The sequence below is a fragment of the Tinamus guttatus genome, unplaced genomic scaffold (genome assembly GCF_059628265.1).
Source record: "Tinamus guttatus ecotype Peru unplaced genomic scaffold, ASM5962826v1 Tinamus_guttatus_pri_ptg000383l, whole genome shotgun sequence".
Classification (NCBI taxonomy): Eukaryota; Metazoa; Chordata; class Aves; order Tinamiformes; family Tinamidae; genus Tinamus; species Tinamus guttatus.
In genome coordinates this window covers 1,990,437-2,007,939 of record NW_028288917.1, presented here as the reverse complement: position 1 = coordinate 2,007,939, position 17,503 = coordinate 1,990,437, and the positions used below count along the sequence as shown (strand labels likewise).

Sequence of the window (17,503 nt, the reverse complement as noted above, 5' to 3'; positions counted from 1 at the left end):
GTTTCTCAAGGATGAGATCAGCCCACATGGACATGCATGCGTGCATAAGGAAGTGAGAGTGGATGAAATGCTTGTGTTATACCTTGCGCTGATGAAGATGAAGGCCGAATATTAGTCATTTATTGGCTTAGGAAGGCCTTTTCTTGAGCAGGACATTAGAACTTTCATGGTATTTATTACTTGTACACTGTTTGCGAGTGCCACATTTCTCAATATTTTTTCAGGATTACTCTTATTTTCTAATGTCTAAATATCTGAATGGAAAGTGTAAACAGGGTGAGGCCAGACTCTTTTCCGCAGTGCCCGGTGATATGGCGAGAGATACAGGCCAAGACTGAAACACAGGTAGTTCCATCTGAATATAATGAAATCTTTAGTACTGTGATAGTGACAGAGAACACTGGAACAGCTTGCTCAGAGAGGTTGTGGAGTCTCTATCCTTTAATATATATAAGAAGTATCTGGACAGGGTCTTGTGCAACATACTCTAGGAGATCTGGTCTGAGCAGGGGGATTGGACTAGATCTCCAGAGGTCCCTTCCAAGCAGAACCATTCTGCGATTCTGTGAAGATGTTTCTGTACCTTAGCTTTACAGGTATCTCCTAAGCAATATTCACTTTGGAAAGTGCATTTTGCTGTTTATGAAACAAAAGGTCAATAATATATCTGAAAACCATAATCTGTATTTTCAGGGCACTTGTAGTGTTACAGTTACCATTCACATACCTTAATCTTAGTAGAGACAGGTATCAAAATGCAAACTGTAGTTTTAATTACTCTTTCTTCCTTATAACAGATCCATATGACAGAATAAACAGCTACCCTAGGATACAACTGCTATGAATAATTTTTGTTCTTTCTTTTACCTATCTGTGGTGGAAAGTAGTTTGATTATGAATTTCAGAAACATAATCAAATAGAATGATAAGTTATTATTTGAATTTATTACCACTACAATCCAGGTAGAATTAAAAAAAATATAATTATTTCATTCGGGCAAATAAGAGATCTAGATCATACATGTTCGCTCAGATCATTGTTCAGGAGAAAATCCCCTGAAATCTTTCTGAAGATAGTGTTTTGGACTTTAGTTTTGGAGCTTGCTTTTACCATGATGCTTTAATGTGGAAGCTGGAGAAGCAGGCAGCTAGAGGTAGAGCCTCCCCTGTTCTGTATATTGCAGATTCATGGTGCATTGAAAGATAACGATTAAATTCAAAAGAAAATTCATTCAGATATTTTCGGGCAAAAGCACAATCATATAGTGTATTTGATGGAAAGAGCAAATGTAATGATTCTTCTGCTAGGAGATAGTGTCACATGGAATAATAGGAGAAATTTAATAACATCCTTCGGCAATTTCAGAAAAGTTCTCTTTCTGATCTTTACACTGTTCTTATCTTTCTTGTACTGATTTATGAATTTTAGGCTTTCTAGGCTATTTTAGGAAATATATTTTTTCTTTCCTTATGACTCATTTAATGTATATACTTCTGCTATTTCTGGTATCACCACACTTTGTCAATTATGTCATCTAATTTTCATCTCTACAGCTTTTACAACAATTTCTTTTTTTTTTTTTTGCATTCTGTAATGGTATGTAACAGAAATTGAGTTACATATTTTGGAAGATTGAAGATACTGGATTTGCCTATAATTTATTTCTGCATAAAATGTTACATATTCATAACTCGTCTGACTTATTATGCTGTTCAGATCATTAAGCCTTTTCCTTGTGATATTAATCATACGTCTATTAAAGCTAACCTTATGTCTTAGACTATTGCAATTATAGGAGCAGATTGATCTTCCTTTACATTTTACTGAATCCCTCAAACCATTTTTTTTTACCAAGTGATTAATTAATTTTAAAATGTGTACTAGTGTTTTCACCTGAGAAATATTGTAAACGTTCTTGAAATATTATCAGGTTTAAACTTAGTAATATATATGCATTTCTATCAATTTAAGTAGTTTTGCACTGACTTTTAATGGGATCCTAGTTATACTTGGCTGGTAGAACTTTTTTATTGCTGATATTTAACAATAAACATTGCTTGCTCACAGTTACATTTGTGGGTTTTGCTACTTGCTTATTGCTTAATTCTCTTCTTATTCAATAGATGAGTATTTTTACATTTATATTCAATAATAACAAACTTGCTGGCTATAGGTGGGCATATATCTCTAATAATAAATATCAGTAGTAACTTTTCATATTTTCTAAAGATACATTAAAAAAAGCAAACAGTGCAGTGTCTTAACTGCCATGTGTTTTCTTGCAAAAGTGAAGTTTTAAGTATTCCTCTGACTAAAGTTCCAATTTCATGTTTCTTTTAGTGTTGATATTTTTCTATAAAGGCAAATTCAAATGAGGAAGAATTGATTTACTAAATATGTATAAAACTGGAATATTTTTTCTCTAGTAGAAATTTATTCATATAATCACACATTCAAAGCTTATTCCACTCAACACAGTTGCATGTGTTCCACTCAACACATGAATTACAGTAACATGAGAATTTGCTTTTCAGTAGCTCATCTATGGCAGGTTTCATTCAGACTCTCTTTGCTTGCAAAAAAAATGCAATGTAATCAGGTTACATTAAACCACTTCCTTTAATTAAAAAGGCAACTTTTTCTTTCTCAGTTTTTCTTCATTGATTTCACACTGAAATATTATTTGCTTGGAAATCACTGAAAGAAACATATTGTTAGTAGCTTGGCTTAAGAGTCTTTTGATGAGATGAGCAAATACCTGGACTTCTGAAGGAAATTCAAATTATTTGCATTTTTCTCCTCTTATTTCCTAAAGTAGATCTAAACTTTTATCACCGTGTGTGTTGACACTTCGCTCAGATCATCCGATAAAATGTCAGTGTGGCTGATGTTGCAAACCTACTTGCAACAAGAAATCCATACAAAAGCCTTCAACAATTTCTCTTACAGTCAGTGCTAAGAGTTTAATGGGCAGAAATTTAGCTTTAAAGCTTTTCCTGTTATAGCTTTTGATATACAAAGCATATTTATTTTCTAAAAAAGAGACATCCCCATGACTTTTCTAGATGTCTTCTGTTTCCTGTTATGTATAGCACTTGTCCAAACCAGGTCAAGAAAAAAAAAGGTAAATTTTGGCAGTAATATAGGCTTTCAGATCTATTAGGCAATTAGTATCAAAATGATATTTTTGAAATTGGTGAGAGACAGAGAACAGTTCATCTGTTTTCTAAAAGTCACTGCAGGAAAAGGTTCTTTTTCACTTTTTTTTTTTTTAAAAAAAAAAAAAGCTAAGGAAAGAACTTTCTCCTTCATGCCTGTTGACTTCTTTTGCAATTGCTAATTGCACTCTACCCTTTTGCCTCCTTTTACTTTTTTGTTTATGTAAGATATAAAACCATGCTTGTTTATCAGAAAACTACATTTGTTCCATTAGTGGAGTTTGCAGTGAAAATATTATAAATTTATTGTTGTAGTAGATTTCCTTTGAAGTTAGATTCAGTGCCAGTCCTATAGGTAAAACTATTTTTATTGGTAGAATGTTCTAGTAAACAGTTTATTGTGAAAACCTGCTTTTTTGTTTGTATCATCTGAAAGGCCTTAAGCTGCCTATTTCTGTTAAAGATCTCATAAAACAGCATAGATTCTCTGTCGCAGTTTGAAAGAAGTGTGGGGTTGAGGGGGAAGGCGGTATGAAATACTGACTCTGCCAGTATCAGATTCACGAACGGTCTGTCGACCATAGGTCCGATTGCCTTCCAAACAAGTAGTCCAGTTCACGAATAGCAGGATTTATTCAAATTCAACATTTACAAAACAGTTTTTGGATGTCAGTGGCTACACTGTGGCATTTTTAGCTAGCTTTGATGTACAAATGTGCAATCATCACTCACTCAAGAAAATGAGAGACGGCTCTCAGTCCCAAGTCTCCTCAGGTGGCATCCCGACCCAAGAGGAGGAAAGGGGTTCAGCCCATTGACTGACCCAGAAGTTAGGATGGGATCTTCCCGCTCTATCTTGCCTCCTTAGTTCCGCTAAGTGGAGCATGAATTATTATAGTCGTAGTTCCTATTGTTATTGATTGGTGAAAAAGTTTCTCGCTTTCATTTAAAGGCAGAGTCAGTCAAAAATCTGGAACACATGCTCAGTGAGGAATGGTCATACCTCGGAGGTGGGTAACTGGGATGGAGGTGTGTTTTGGCATTATAATGAGGTTATAATGAGCAAAGTTTAAACAAAGTTCATCCGAAAGGAGTGATTTGCCACCCTGGCTGGCTCAGCACTGGACATGTTATCGTATATCTCCCATTGGACAGCCACTGTGTGGCTTATCAGCGGCCCAGCACAGGGAGTGCAACAGAGTTTGGCTGCGGTGTCTTCACTCCGCTCCATCCTCCGTTACTCCCCTTTGCAGCTGTGAGGAGGGCAGGTTGTGCTGCCCAGGGAACCGTGGAGGAGCAAAGTCCGTGCGCACGAACCATCCTGGAAGTGGCAACTGTGTCTCACCCCAAGCAGGCCTCTGTAATGCCCTTCTGTTAGGCCCTAGTTTTTCTCCAAGTTCCTCCTTTTCAAACAATTCTTCCACAGTCTCACACTGAAAATGAGTAGAAAAAGAGATGAGAAATAAGAGGTGAACAGAGCTAGAGATAACAGAATTGGGGGAAAAACAAATGGTAATAATAGTGGAATGAAGAAAATCATTTTTGTTACAGGACCATAATCTGACATGAACAATCTGAAGAATATATGGTCAGAAGTGTCCACCATTTTTTCCCCAAAAGTGGAATCTGGCTTAGTTACATTTTTCCAGATGAGATTCTGCTATTCATGTTCAATTTGGGAGGATTATTCTTCTTCTTCTATACAATTTCCCTTGTAAGTCTTCCTCAAAAACTGCTATGAAATTGTCTGCTCTCAATGTGAAATTTTGGTTGTTCTTCACGAGGCCGGTTTGGTTTTGTGAATACAGTTCCCAGCTCACTGTTGCTCCTATTACATTCTAGACACTGGGAATTGGGAAAAAAAACAGTGCTTCAGTTTCTCCTAGAATAAGGTCCGGAAAATGACTTGGCTTGCATAGAGTATGAAGAATTAACATCTGAGAATCTTTATTTGCAGGATATATTTATTTATTACAAATACTTCTTTAATATGTCAATACCATGTTAAATTAGTTTTTTTTTTTTTCCAGCAGTTATTTTATGGAATTCTTATTAAGGTATTCAGCCAACCTAATCCTGCTTAGCTTTTGGAATCTGATGCAATTACAGGCTATTATGATAAGGCAAAAGGCTTACTACCTTGGTTTATTTTATAGTAATGTAAGGTCAGAGCTTGCTGTGTTTAGATACAGTTTTCTCCCCTTTTTTATGGCAATATTACGTTAGGTAAATCTCATGCTTTTACAGATTCCTATACTTGCCCTCTAGTTTCCTCTGTATGCTTAGCTTCTGTTTGTGTAGCTTCTTAGCACTGCAACAATCTTGAGGCAGTAAATAAATAAAGCTCTATTTTGAATTACGTGCCAGCAGAACGTAGGAGGGAAACAGAAAGTAAAATTAAGCAATCCATAGGTATAATACAAAGCCTACATTTGTGCTGTTGTCTTTCTGTTCACCATGGAGTGGTACTAAATAACAATTAATTAATTGCATTAATTTCTTCAAATGATTTAATATTCGAAGATTCTTCTGTCATAAGAATTGCACGTTTAGTTAATAACAAAATAATACCTTTCATTTGTGAACACAGATGTGCCATTTTTAGGTTATAAATCATGTTTTCCCCAAATTCTTAAATATTATATATTACTAAAACTAAGAGCAACAACATTAATAGTTGCCTTTTGACCCGTGCACATATTTAGCCTCAATCCAACTAGGTTCCCAGCCCCTGATTTACCAGCCTTCCTAGTGTTACAAGAAAAACACACCCTTCTATTGTGTGCTGACCCTGCCTGCCTAATGAAGTCAATGGAATAGAAAAAGACCGATTTTAGTAGTGTTTCTTTTATTAAAGAAAATCTGAAGTTTACAATTGCCATCACATATCTATGGCAGTCTTTGCTGATGCCATTGTGTTATCTGCACACTGTTACAGTTCACACTGTTCTTCATGTAGTCCAAGTACAAAACACTTCTCATCTTCCAGGTCAAACCAGTTTTATCTTGAGTTAACTTTGAAGGTACAAGTACATGTGCAACTGTAAGAGTGCCAGCAATAGTTGCCATTAGTTTGACAAAATGGCATTAGCTTCTTAACAGTTCTGTAACCTACTGACATCAATCTTGGCAGGATCAGAGCCTTGTTTTTAAATATTAAATTCCAAGAGGTAAACATCTTCCAATTCCACTAAAAATTACAAAATTACAAAATCAGTGAGTACACCTCAGGAAATGTCATTGTACCTATTAAGAATTAGTTTTCTTTGCAGTTTCATTACAATATTCCCATTAATTCTGTAAAGGTAGAACACATGCAAATTACACACTGAAATAATGTATTATGGTACGCTCAGGAACAAAGCTAACTCAAACTTAATATTAAAGAAAGAGTGGTATTATATTCTAGACACAACCTATTTTAATTATAGCAGTCCTTTTAAATTTGTTTGGGGGGAAGGAATTGCTAAGTAGCTTCTGAAATTTCTATTTTTCTTAGTGGAGAAGACTAATGAAAACTGTGAATTTCCACATAATTTAATGAAATCCTTCATTAGTGAGAAATTACACTTGTGCTCCATGTTAAATTTTGTGTATGGAATGTAACTCTTGTAATTTGGCCAAAATTGGAAGGAATCTATTAGCTTTACAAGGTGGTGACTGATTGATATGCCATTGGTATTTTCAAAAGCAAAGCAGTTTTAGATGACTGTTATAAACAGCATGCTAAACTAAATGCTGAAAGTCAATATAGCATTATTTTTTCAGTCAGTAGATTTTTCAATTAAAATGTACTCTTTTTGTATTTCCACAGCTGACCAAACAGGAATGTTATTCATAGGAGATGCAATAATACAGGTCAGTAAACATTTGCTTGTTCCACAGACATGTTTGTTTCATACTTGTCTTTTTGTTTATTTCATTAACTAACTTAAACATTTCAAATAATTTTCTCTCTATGGTATCTGCTTTTAGGTTAATGGTATTAATGTAGAAAGTGCTACCCATGAAGAAGTGGTAAGTCATTCTACTTTGGATTTTTTATAATATTGCAGAATATCATGTCCATATAGTTTTTTTTGTTTGTTTGTTTGTTTGTTTTGTCTTTTTTCCCCCTCTAGGTTTGTACATATCATTTTTGTTTTTTCACTGTAAAGACACAATGTTTTATCCAGGTCTGTCATACATACGAACATTAAGAGTTTTGTTTTGTTCACAGTTTTTATAGCTTCTATATAGGCACTGTTCTTTGACTATTCTTCACAGTCAGATACTTGCAGTTATGGCACAAATGTACTATGCCAAATCTTTGTAAGTTACATCAATTTTCTATGGAGCCAAATTGCTCTTCCCAGGATAACTTAATCACTTTCACCAATGAACATGTGATTTTTTTTTGTTTTTCCTGTAAACTGTACACTGGCCTATTTGCCATAAAATTGATTAGAATGCAAACAACAACAACTAAAATCTAAAAGACCTTCTCTATTTAAAAAAGAAAGTAAAAAATATAAAAAACATCCACAGCCTTTTTGGGGAAGCTACCACTGCTACTGTGCAGGCTCCCACTGCAGTCCAATGGGTATTCACAAATACAGTCTTTCAAACAGGGTAAGTATATTGTGTAGTCACAGAATCGCAGAATGGTTGAGGTTGGAAGGGGCCTCTAGAGATCATCTAGTCCAACCCTCCTGCTCCAGCAGGGACACCTAGAGCATGTGGCACAGGGTGGTATCCAGGCAGGTCCTTCGCTCCAGAGGAGGAGGCTCCACAACCTCTCTGGGCAGCCTGTTCCAGGGCTCTGTCACCCTCAAGTAAAGAAGTTCTTCCTCACGTGGAGATGGAACTTGCTGTGTTTCAATTTGTACCCTACCCCTTATCCTGTCACTGGCCACCACCAAGAAGAGTTTGGCCCCATCCTCCCTACATTCTTCCCTCAGGTACTTACACGTATTGATATATGTGTGTGTGTTTGCAACTTTATTTATGCACACAGGTATAATCTTTAAAGAGTATGACTTTCTTATAACTCCTGAACCACATGGATTGTAGATGATCCTGTATTGTGTTAATACTTTTAAACAATAAAAAAAAAAAACACTTAACATTTTAGCATTGAAGGAACAAGGATTGAATTACTGTAGTAAAGAATCTACTTTAACTGACTTTCAACATTGAAAAATTAGACTATGTGGGATTAGTGTCATGTTCCTGATAACTGCCTTCAGGACAATTAAAAGGGAGTCAAGTTTTTCAGATAATATATACACATATATACATGTATATATATACACACTATATATATATATTTGCATTTATATATACACAGACACATATATTCACATATATTGTGTGTGTGTGTGTGTGACCAGAGTAGTGGCGGAGTCACAGTCCCTGACATTGTACAAAACACATGTAGATGAGGCACTTAGGAATGTTGCATTTAAAGAACGGAATTAAACTAACTAGTGCTAGGTCCATATACTCTTTCTGGAATATTCATTTTCATCATAATATTCAAGAAGGAGAATAAGGTCTTTTCATGAGTTCTGGGGAGATATAGTGCTGTAAAAAAGGATTGGAAAGATTATCCAATATTTCTGAGACCAGTAATTCCAAATAGCATTCAGTTTGCTTAAAGCAAAAATTATTAAAATGTTTTCTATATTGTTTTATAGAATTTAAATGCTAATAGCTTTTCTTCCTATAGTTAAATGGTAAGCTTAGACTTTTGCCTCTTTATTGAAAAGGCAGAGATGGGGTGAAAGGGTTCAGTAAGATTGTGCTGTTCTTGATGTAAAGAAATAAGAAAGGAAATACTTCTTCTGAAAGATTGTTCTTCTCAGTAATACCTTCCACAGCATTTTGAATATTCAGATGCCTGCAGCCGTACCCTAGATTAGAAAATTCCTATCAACTGCTACTTCATATTACCTGTGGCAGGCTAGACAAGAGATAAGCCAGAAGTTGCTAGGTGAATTTACAGAATGTTGGTTGGCCTAAGGTATCAATTCTGGCAGTATTTCTTGTACTTTCTCCTCCAATTCATACTGTACATCAGTTTAAGAATCGCTTGTCCTTAAACCCTCAAACTAATGTGTTGATATGCAGAGAGAGAGGCGATGGCTGAGATGGGAGTAGGCAGTGCACAGAATATGAGCAGAGGAAACGTATAGATTTTGGAAGCTACTGAAACAAATCACCGTCTCATGTCTGAGAGTATCCGAATGGGGCTTAGCAGTAATACGTTCTCATCGCATCTGTTCCCTGTGCTGGCATTAAAGGCATTAGACAAGGATTACTACCTTAGTCCTATAATTATGAACACATTATTGAATTTGGTTTCTTGAAGAGAATGGACACATGCCAGTCTCACTGACTTAAAAATAGGTGTCGATACTACTCTTTTTTTTTTCTGTTACTGTTCTGATTATACCGTATGAAAGCATAAATCAAAAAAAAGTTTGATTTCTCCCTCATTTGACATTCTTTAAGTTGGTTTAGGTCATTTATCAGGTTTACTGTATGCAGGGAGTGGTTTTATACACTATGAGATCAGCTAGACTATGGACCTCTAAGAGAATGGAGGACATTTTCTTCCTTTTTTTATGTATGTTGCATTTTCTTGAAAAAATAGTTGAATGTTATCACCCAAAATAAAACCAGTTCATATTCTGTCCACGTGCACTGCTTTTTTGGCAGGCAGTAAAAGTCAGTATAGATAAAAGTTCTTACCACCGGTTTGTATTTACTGGCAGAATCAGTTGATTCACTGACAAGTGCATCTCAGAATAGTATCTGTAGCAATCAGCAATGACATGGGTTTTGTCAGTCTTATCATCAAGGCAGAAATTATATGGGCAAAGAAGCTAAACTTGCTTTTATTACCTGGAGGTGATCTCTCTAGGTCAAGATAAAATGCAGCTACATGGTCTTGCAATCCATTTCTTAGTGCTGATTAATACAGTCAGGCTGAATTTCTAAAATAATAACAGACAGAATCTCAGTAAAGCACAGTCAGGTCTGTTTTATATTGGTGAACTGCCCTCCTGCTAGTTGTATTGTTATTGCACATACAAAACTTCAAACCTTCTGAAAGCTGTTCCTCACAAAACATCCCTTAAGGACTGTTTTTCAGAACTAAGGAACACTCAAGAATTGTCAATGTAACTCAGCTATTCTCACTGGTGAGGAATGATAAAGAAATTTGTGAAGTTAATCTTTGCACTGCACATGAGAATTCAATGAGAATCACTAAATAAAACGTTTTGAAACAACTTTAGGTCATACAGCTGAAAAAAGCTCCTGAAAAGAAAAGAATCTTAATGGACCTGGAGACAGATCTGGAAAGAGACATTTCTACAACCACGGCCTGCTATCAAAATCAGAGTGAGGTTTGATAAATGCATCAAGTAGTTTAGGAATTATTCTATAGGTTCTGGGATTAGGTAGGCTACTGCCAAAGTTCCTGAAAGAATGGAGGATGTTTTATTTTTTATTTTTACCTGGGTTACCCCTTGAAATAGCGGTTAAGTTTTGTCACTCATAATCAAATTTTCCATATTTGAATATGGTATATGATTTTGTAATTGTGAAGAAATGCCTCAAAAACCATGCAGTTAATGTTCCTAGGCTTGCAACTATAGGAATCTCATTAGCCACTATTTGTAAATGAAATGTGTAAATGAAATGTGTCAATGAAGCCCTCATCTGCTACTTATCAGGAGATTAATATTTCTTATCTCATGTTTATTGAGGTACACAGTCCACGTCTTTATATGCATGCACACAAACATATCACATATACGCCTAAAGTGAAATTTGTGTGAAATTTATGAATACATGTATGTGATTCATTTAATTTAAAAAATAAAAAGGAAAAAGCCTTCAATTTAAGTTCTTGAGGGTCTGTGGTTCTATGTCTTTTTTTGCTGAGGAATGTGGATGTGTTTAAATTTCTTGTATTGCATACAATTCTCAGTACTTTTTTTCCTGTGTAAGCTTTTTTCCTACACCTGTAGAAGAAACTTCATGTCTTAGCTCTGTTTAGGGCTCAGAGAACTCATAAATTAACAGCTTTGGGTTTTGCATACAATGCAGTAGCTTTGGGCACGTAGAAATACCACTGAAGAAAGTAGTGTTGTTGTTTCTGAAGCTTTTAAAGCCTAGTGGTTAAAAGTACTGATCCAATTCAAAAGGCAGGAGATCAGGATGTGAGGAGTCATCTAACCTTTATCTTCTATCTATCTTCTATCTCCATATAGAGTTGCCTGCTTTTTTATGTACATAAGTCAAGTGAGAGGTACTCCATTAATTCTGTTCAAAAGGCACTCATCAATGAGGCTCGGGCAATCTCAGTTCACATAGTGTTGAATTTTATCCTTAATGTTGTTGGCATCATACAAAAGAGTTTAATCAGAGATTTATTGAGTCCTTCTGGCTTGCTCTATTTTCTTTGGTAACATGATCATATTCAGTGATCTACTTGAAGAAGAAACCACCTTCAGTATAGTTTGAACATAATTCTTCCTATTTACCTCCTGGGAGATGAAGATATCATTTATAAATATCTAATTCAAGATGATGAATTGTACTGTTAGATCCAAAGGACTTCTACATGGATGCTCATGGTAGAGTAACTGAATACTTTCACTGATGCCACAGTGATAAACTGTTCAAGGGCAGATTCAAGAATATGATCTCTGTTTCATGATTTGGGGTTTTTAATCTTTTTACTGTAGCAGTAAAAAAAAAAAAAAAAAAAAAAAAGTATTTCTTCCCCTTTTGTTCTTCATTTCTTCTGTTTTAGAATACCCTAAAATATATAAGGAGGTGTTCTGCGCAGACACAAGTTTAGATAACCTGCACTTTATTAAATGGAAGATTATTTATAATCTCATGTCAATTTGTCTGACAGGTGTTAAATACTCCAGAGCCCCATTCACCCAGGGGTGAATACTCTGGGAGAGAAAGCTACAAGATCTTAGAGCAGTGGAAAAGGAAACCAATTCATTCTATCTACTACACAGCTGGCACTGTGGATATGGTTACTTAGATGTCTGATCCTGGTTCCATGTGTATAGTTTGTTTTCTTGACCCTTTGCTACTTTCAGAAAAGTTAAAAGATCCTAGCTTCCCTGGAAGCTAAAAAAAATATAATCTGAGCTGTCAGTATCACAGCTTTCTCATTTTATACTGCTAATTATGAAACTTTGTTTTTCTCCACACTTCTTCAAGTTGCTACAGACTTGCAATCAACTTGCAGTATTTCCTACCCTTCTGAGGGATTGTCTTGATTACTTTATTTACTAATGCAGTTTGACTTTTTTTTTCTTATTTTGTACTTTTTTTCAGCCTTGCACTGTGTTTCTTTACCCTTTTTTTAATCTAACTTCTAAAAGTAACCTATTGCACAGGTCTCCCATTCTTTGCATTATTTCAGTCATATTCACCAAAAATGCACCATTATTTCACACATATTCAGAGGACAAGCAGACAAAATCCTTAAAATGGGAGTGGGTCAAAATTTTGACTGATATACAAGCAAAAAGGGGAGCTGTGAAAGGAAATAAAATGTGCAGTGACAGTTTGCTGATTCTGTGGAATTATTCAGATTGGTGAAGATGGGAAGCAGCTCTGAAAATAAACAGAAGGATTCAATGACAGGGTAAAAAAGTGGAAGGTGAAATCTATGTATATAAAAGTTAAGTAAGCGGTACACAGAGAAGAAAACAGTTCTAACTTAACATGTGAAATGATGGACTTTGAAGTGTCCACTGCAGCTTTGGAATAAAATTTCAAGCTTTTAGTAATCAGGAAAGTTAATTGAATCTTGGATTTTTTTTATTTTTTATTTTTTTTTTTTTTTTAAGAAAGGAGGAGAAAATAGATCTAAAACACCACAAAGCATCTAAGGCGCCTCTGTATCTTCAATATTGTCAGCATTTCTGGTTCCCTCAGTTTCAAAGAGTTTAAAAGAACGGGAAAAGGTTCAAAGAAAACATCAAGGCATGAAGCAGCATGATCAAAGATGTGGGAGAGCTTCTGAACAGTGAATAAATAAATGGTAGCTAGAACTTTGCTCTGGAAAAGAGATAATTGAGATGGGTGATTTTGCCGGAGAGCTGGTTTGTCAGGATCATCTTTCTACTACTCACCACTTTTTGTGGACAGCCCAAACCGTCTGTGACTTTGAGGGAAACCCAGGGCAATCCCCACTGCAGCCGCAGTGCACTTCGTGCTATGGTGTGGTGTTGTGTGGGCTATGTGTTGTCATTTATGTCCTTGGTGCATAATGGAGAATGGAGGTTTGGCCAATTTTGACTGGGGACACATCACACTGTGAAGTGAGCACTACCCGGGAGTGAAATAAATTGCCCACTAGAAACACTCGTTTGTATCCACCCAAATTAGTATCCCAAAATACACGACTAGTACAAAGGCAAATTTCATTAAAATGAATCCCATTTCAAGGCAATAATTTTTTTCATTAACTAGAAAAGACAGAATTGAGCATCTAAGAATATAAAATGAAGAACATTTTTATTAATTTAAAATTAATGTGTTTTAGCATAATTTTGGTATTTTACACAAATGGTAAATTTAATCTCACAGATCCAGGAAAATGCTTAGGAACATTTCTTACTTTAAGTAAAGCCACAGAGGTGAATGAATAAATAAGTATTTCTTTACAACAGCAAATCCATTCATTGAGGTTTGTTTTATATTTTCAGGATTTAAACTGCTTTATTAAGTGTCTTTGCCAGATCTTTGAACTCTTCCAGCTATATATTGTATTAGTTTAATGTATTATTGGCTTGTCTGGAGAGAGTGATGTACTTGGACTTGAATGGGATGATTCAATAAGGACACAAGGAGAAAAAAAAAATGAAAATTGCTTTTCCTTAAGATATTGAAGTTTTCATTTCACTTAGTCCTTATTTCTTCATCCATTCATTGGATGGAGTGTAATTTACTTTAGAATTAAGGTTCTTTGCACAGAGCAAAAGCATTATAATTGAAATATAACAAGTATAGTATGAGAGTTTGATCAAGTTAAAGGAAAAGACAAATATATATATATAGGAACTGTGCACCTCTTTCATTTCTTGGAAGCTCCATCTTAGTGCTGCCAAGATGAGTATTTTTTCAACTTTACACTGTACATTTCACATTAATAGTTAGGCTTTTTCACTGCAATTTCAGCATTCTGGCAAAATATAAGAAATATTCCGCCAGTGCTAGGAGGGAATTCCTCCAAGTCCAGAAGAACCAGTAACGTAAAGTTTCTCAGGTCACATGCAGATCAGCTGGTGTTTTTGGATGTTATGGCACTGGTCTTCTGTTTCAGCTGTGTGGCTGTCCCATTTTATCAATGCTTTGCAAAACTATTTTATTTTAGTAAATTAATTTCCTCTGTTGTATGAAGAGTTTAGAACTGATGTTACAAAATTTTCTGTCTAAATTAAATTGTGCTTCTGTATTCTCTATCCTTTGCCTCCCAAGTCCCCTCTACCAAGGGAAATTCAGTCAAAAACTAATCAAATAAGTATTAAGGAAAAGAAAAAAGAAAAAAGAAAAAAACAAAAAGTATAAAAAGGAAGGATGCAGTGATACTTAAGATCCTATACAGGATCTTAAGAACAGATATTGTCCTATATATCTGTTACTTTCATATAGATAGTGCTGCCTTGGTCAGACATCCTAACAAAAGCTATTTGTTCCTCCCTCTTCCCCCTTTTTATGTACGGAGAGGTGGATGCTTTTAATAAGCTTCTTTAAATGAACAATTACCAATAAAAAGAGACAATAAATTCTGTGTGAAATATCGTGTATACATTATTGCAAAGCTCTGTTGGAATTAAATTCTATTATATTAATGCAAGCTAATATATATATATATATATGTGTGTTATTGCACTGAAACTTAGCAGTGCTATTTTAAATCACCTGAACATTTTGTTACAATTCACGGTCTGTATTTCCAGGAATTGCGATGTGTTCAAGTAATGCAGATGTAGTAGAGTGGAAATAAATGAATCTTTGTAAAGATTATATTGAACATGTAGAGAAAAAGTATGCTTGCATTTTTGTAAGGTTGTATGTTTTATCATGGGAAACCTAAAGAAATATGGAATAGAATAATCAAAATCTGTGTTCCAGAGAGACTGCAAATAAATCTCCGGAAAATATCAGAGAGTGAAGAAAAGTAAGAGCAAGAAGCTTCTAAATCGTGTTTTGTGCTATCAGTTAAATCACTTTATCTTGGGTGATCCTCAGTTTTTCATCAATGTAAATAGTTACAAAGCATGATACATTCTAGCTCCATGTCAGTATGAGGCTGAAAAGAAAAGCTGGAAACTAGGAAAGATTTAGTGATTTTGGGTTGATTATATAAATAAAATTGTGTGTACAAGATCAGGCTTATTCTGTTTTCATAAGTCAAACTCAGTCATTTTGCATGTTGTACATTTCCTAAAGCGGAAAGAAAAATATAAATTATATAAAAAATTAATCTCATATATAATTAACTTCTTAATAGAGTTATTATATTATTGCTTACAAGTGAGATGTTTGAACTACTTCTTCGATTGTGGTTTAAAAGATCATTATATCATTATTATGGCAATATTTCTCTTCAAAAAGGCATTGACTTAAGTGCTTTTATGTCTGTTATTAGTATTTCAGGCACATTTGGTTAGCCACTAAATTGAGGCTAGATTGTGGTACCTGCTCTTGTTGCTTATTGCAGATACCAGACAAAACACTCAGAGCATAGAAGTTCATATGCTTTTTTAGGGGGAGGCTGAATCCAGTAGCCTTTTTTTTTTTTTTTTTAATACAATGAAAAAAGTATAGGTCTGTGTTAAAACAAGTGCACCTTCAGCTATAATCAGGTTTCTGGGAGAAATCCTCAGAAGAATATCACATGTCACTGAGATTTGCATGATATTCCACTAATCAATTATTATGATTTTTTTACTATGGAAAATATTTGGCTATTGAATGAAAGAGTATACTAACATGTGCCAAACAGATGTTGTTACTGTATAGTAATACAGCTGGAAAAGAATCATGAGTTTGGATTCCAAGATAGTGTACAGAAGGTTCAAGTACAGGCGTTCACCTGTCAGGAGTTTCTTAGTGATGCGTACAAAGTCATGCACATGGTCTGTTTTTATGGCAATACTTGCATTTTCGTGTTTGGGAAGTTGTTGTGGAAACAAAAACATTAAAGACAAAGACATACTCACTTACGATGATTATACAACAGAGCTGCCTTTTATCCATATAGATGCTGTTATGCTTTTTTATATAATAATATGTAGCGATATTTGAGCTATAAAACATACAGCATATTTTTAAAATGTTATGTACCCTTGAACTCTTTTCTATTATAGCACATAAATAACAGCTGAGACTGACCTGAGGTTTCAAAGAGAAGTCACTGTAGTGCTCTGAGATTCTTGGAGTTTTTGAAGATGGCAGTTATTTTCACAAAGATGGATCTTCAGACTTCAGTTAATATTTAGCCTTAAGCTATTTTCTTCGAACTTACATTGTTTCAGGGAAGAGCTAAACTGGCTCTGATGGTATTTCCAGTTCAGAATACTTATTAACTTTCTTTATATAGCATATATTTGTTTAAGCAAAGACTAGTATGTCTACTTAGAGGAAGGAAAAATAATGTACAAAATCATGAAAAAAAAATCTCTTTGTCTTAGTTCTTGTTAATTATACCACTCAGGAACAGTGTTATTTGTTTAAAGGGGTAATCAGGTTTTGTGGTTAAAAATATCTTTTACTTTATTTTTAGGTAGAAATAGGAGGAAAGTGTTAATTAAGTGAAAGAAAATTGTGGTATAATATGAATCCGTGAAAACTTTCATAAATTGCATTGTCTTCCTATATAGGTAATGGAGAGGGGGAATTTTTTAAATGATAATAAGCAACATATATTTTCCCACACAATAGTTTGTTTTATTTCTGAATTGGAAAAGGTGTAGATTCTCTGATGTTTCAGGGGCCAACCTGGGATACATACATCAATTGCTTTTCCACATTCACCAGCCAGGCTAGTGTTTCCTCAGATATCTACGCAAGCCAAAAGGATTTATATGCAAGATATAAATGGTAATAAATCCAAGTGAATATAATAAACAGGAGAAAATTTTGATAAGACTTACTTTTCTGCATGTTTTGTCTCCAATTAAGCTGATATATTTTCTGCCTCTAAATTTATATCTGGTTCTTCAGCAAACAAAAGAGATTACAGCTTCACTTAGCGTATGGTGGGGTTGTGTTATATTTGGTAAGCTTTGGTATTTCTTCAGCCACAGATGGA

The 17,503-nt window shown here is 34.8% G+C and overlaps 1 protein-coding gene across 1 annotated transcript in view; it reads left to right on the top strand.

The window, feature by feature from the left end:
• The window catches only part of SNTG2 (syntrophin gamma 2), a gene marked incomplete at its 5' end in the record, with an annotated part of 130,316 nt that overhangs the window by 17,362 nt on the left and 95,451 nt on the right, over positions 1-17,503 (top strand). Inside the window, 2 exons of the mRNA XM_088530604.1 lie at positions 6,974-7,017; positions 7,135-7,176. Of these exons, the coding sequence (XP_088386730.1) occupies positions 6,974-7,017; positions 7,135-7,176 (86 nt within the window). The remainder of the gene's footprint in view (positions 1-6,973; positions 7,018-7,134; positions 7,177-17,503) is intronic.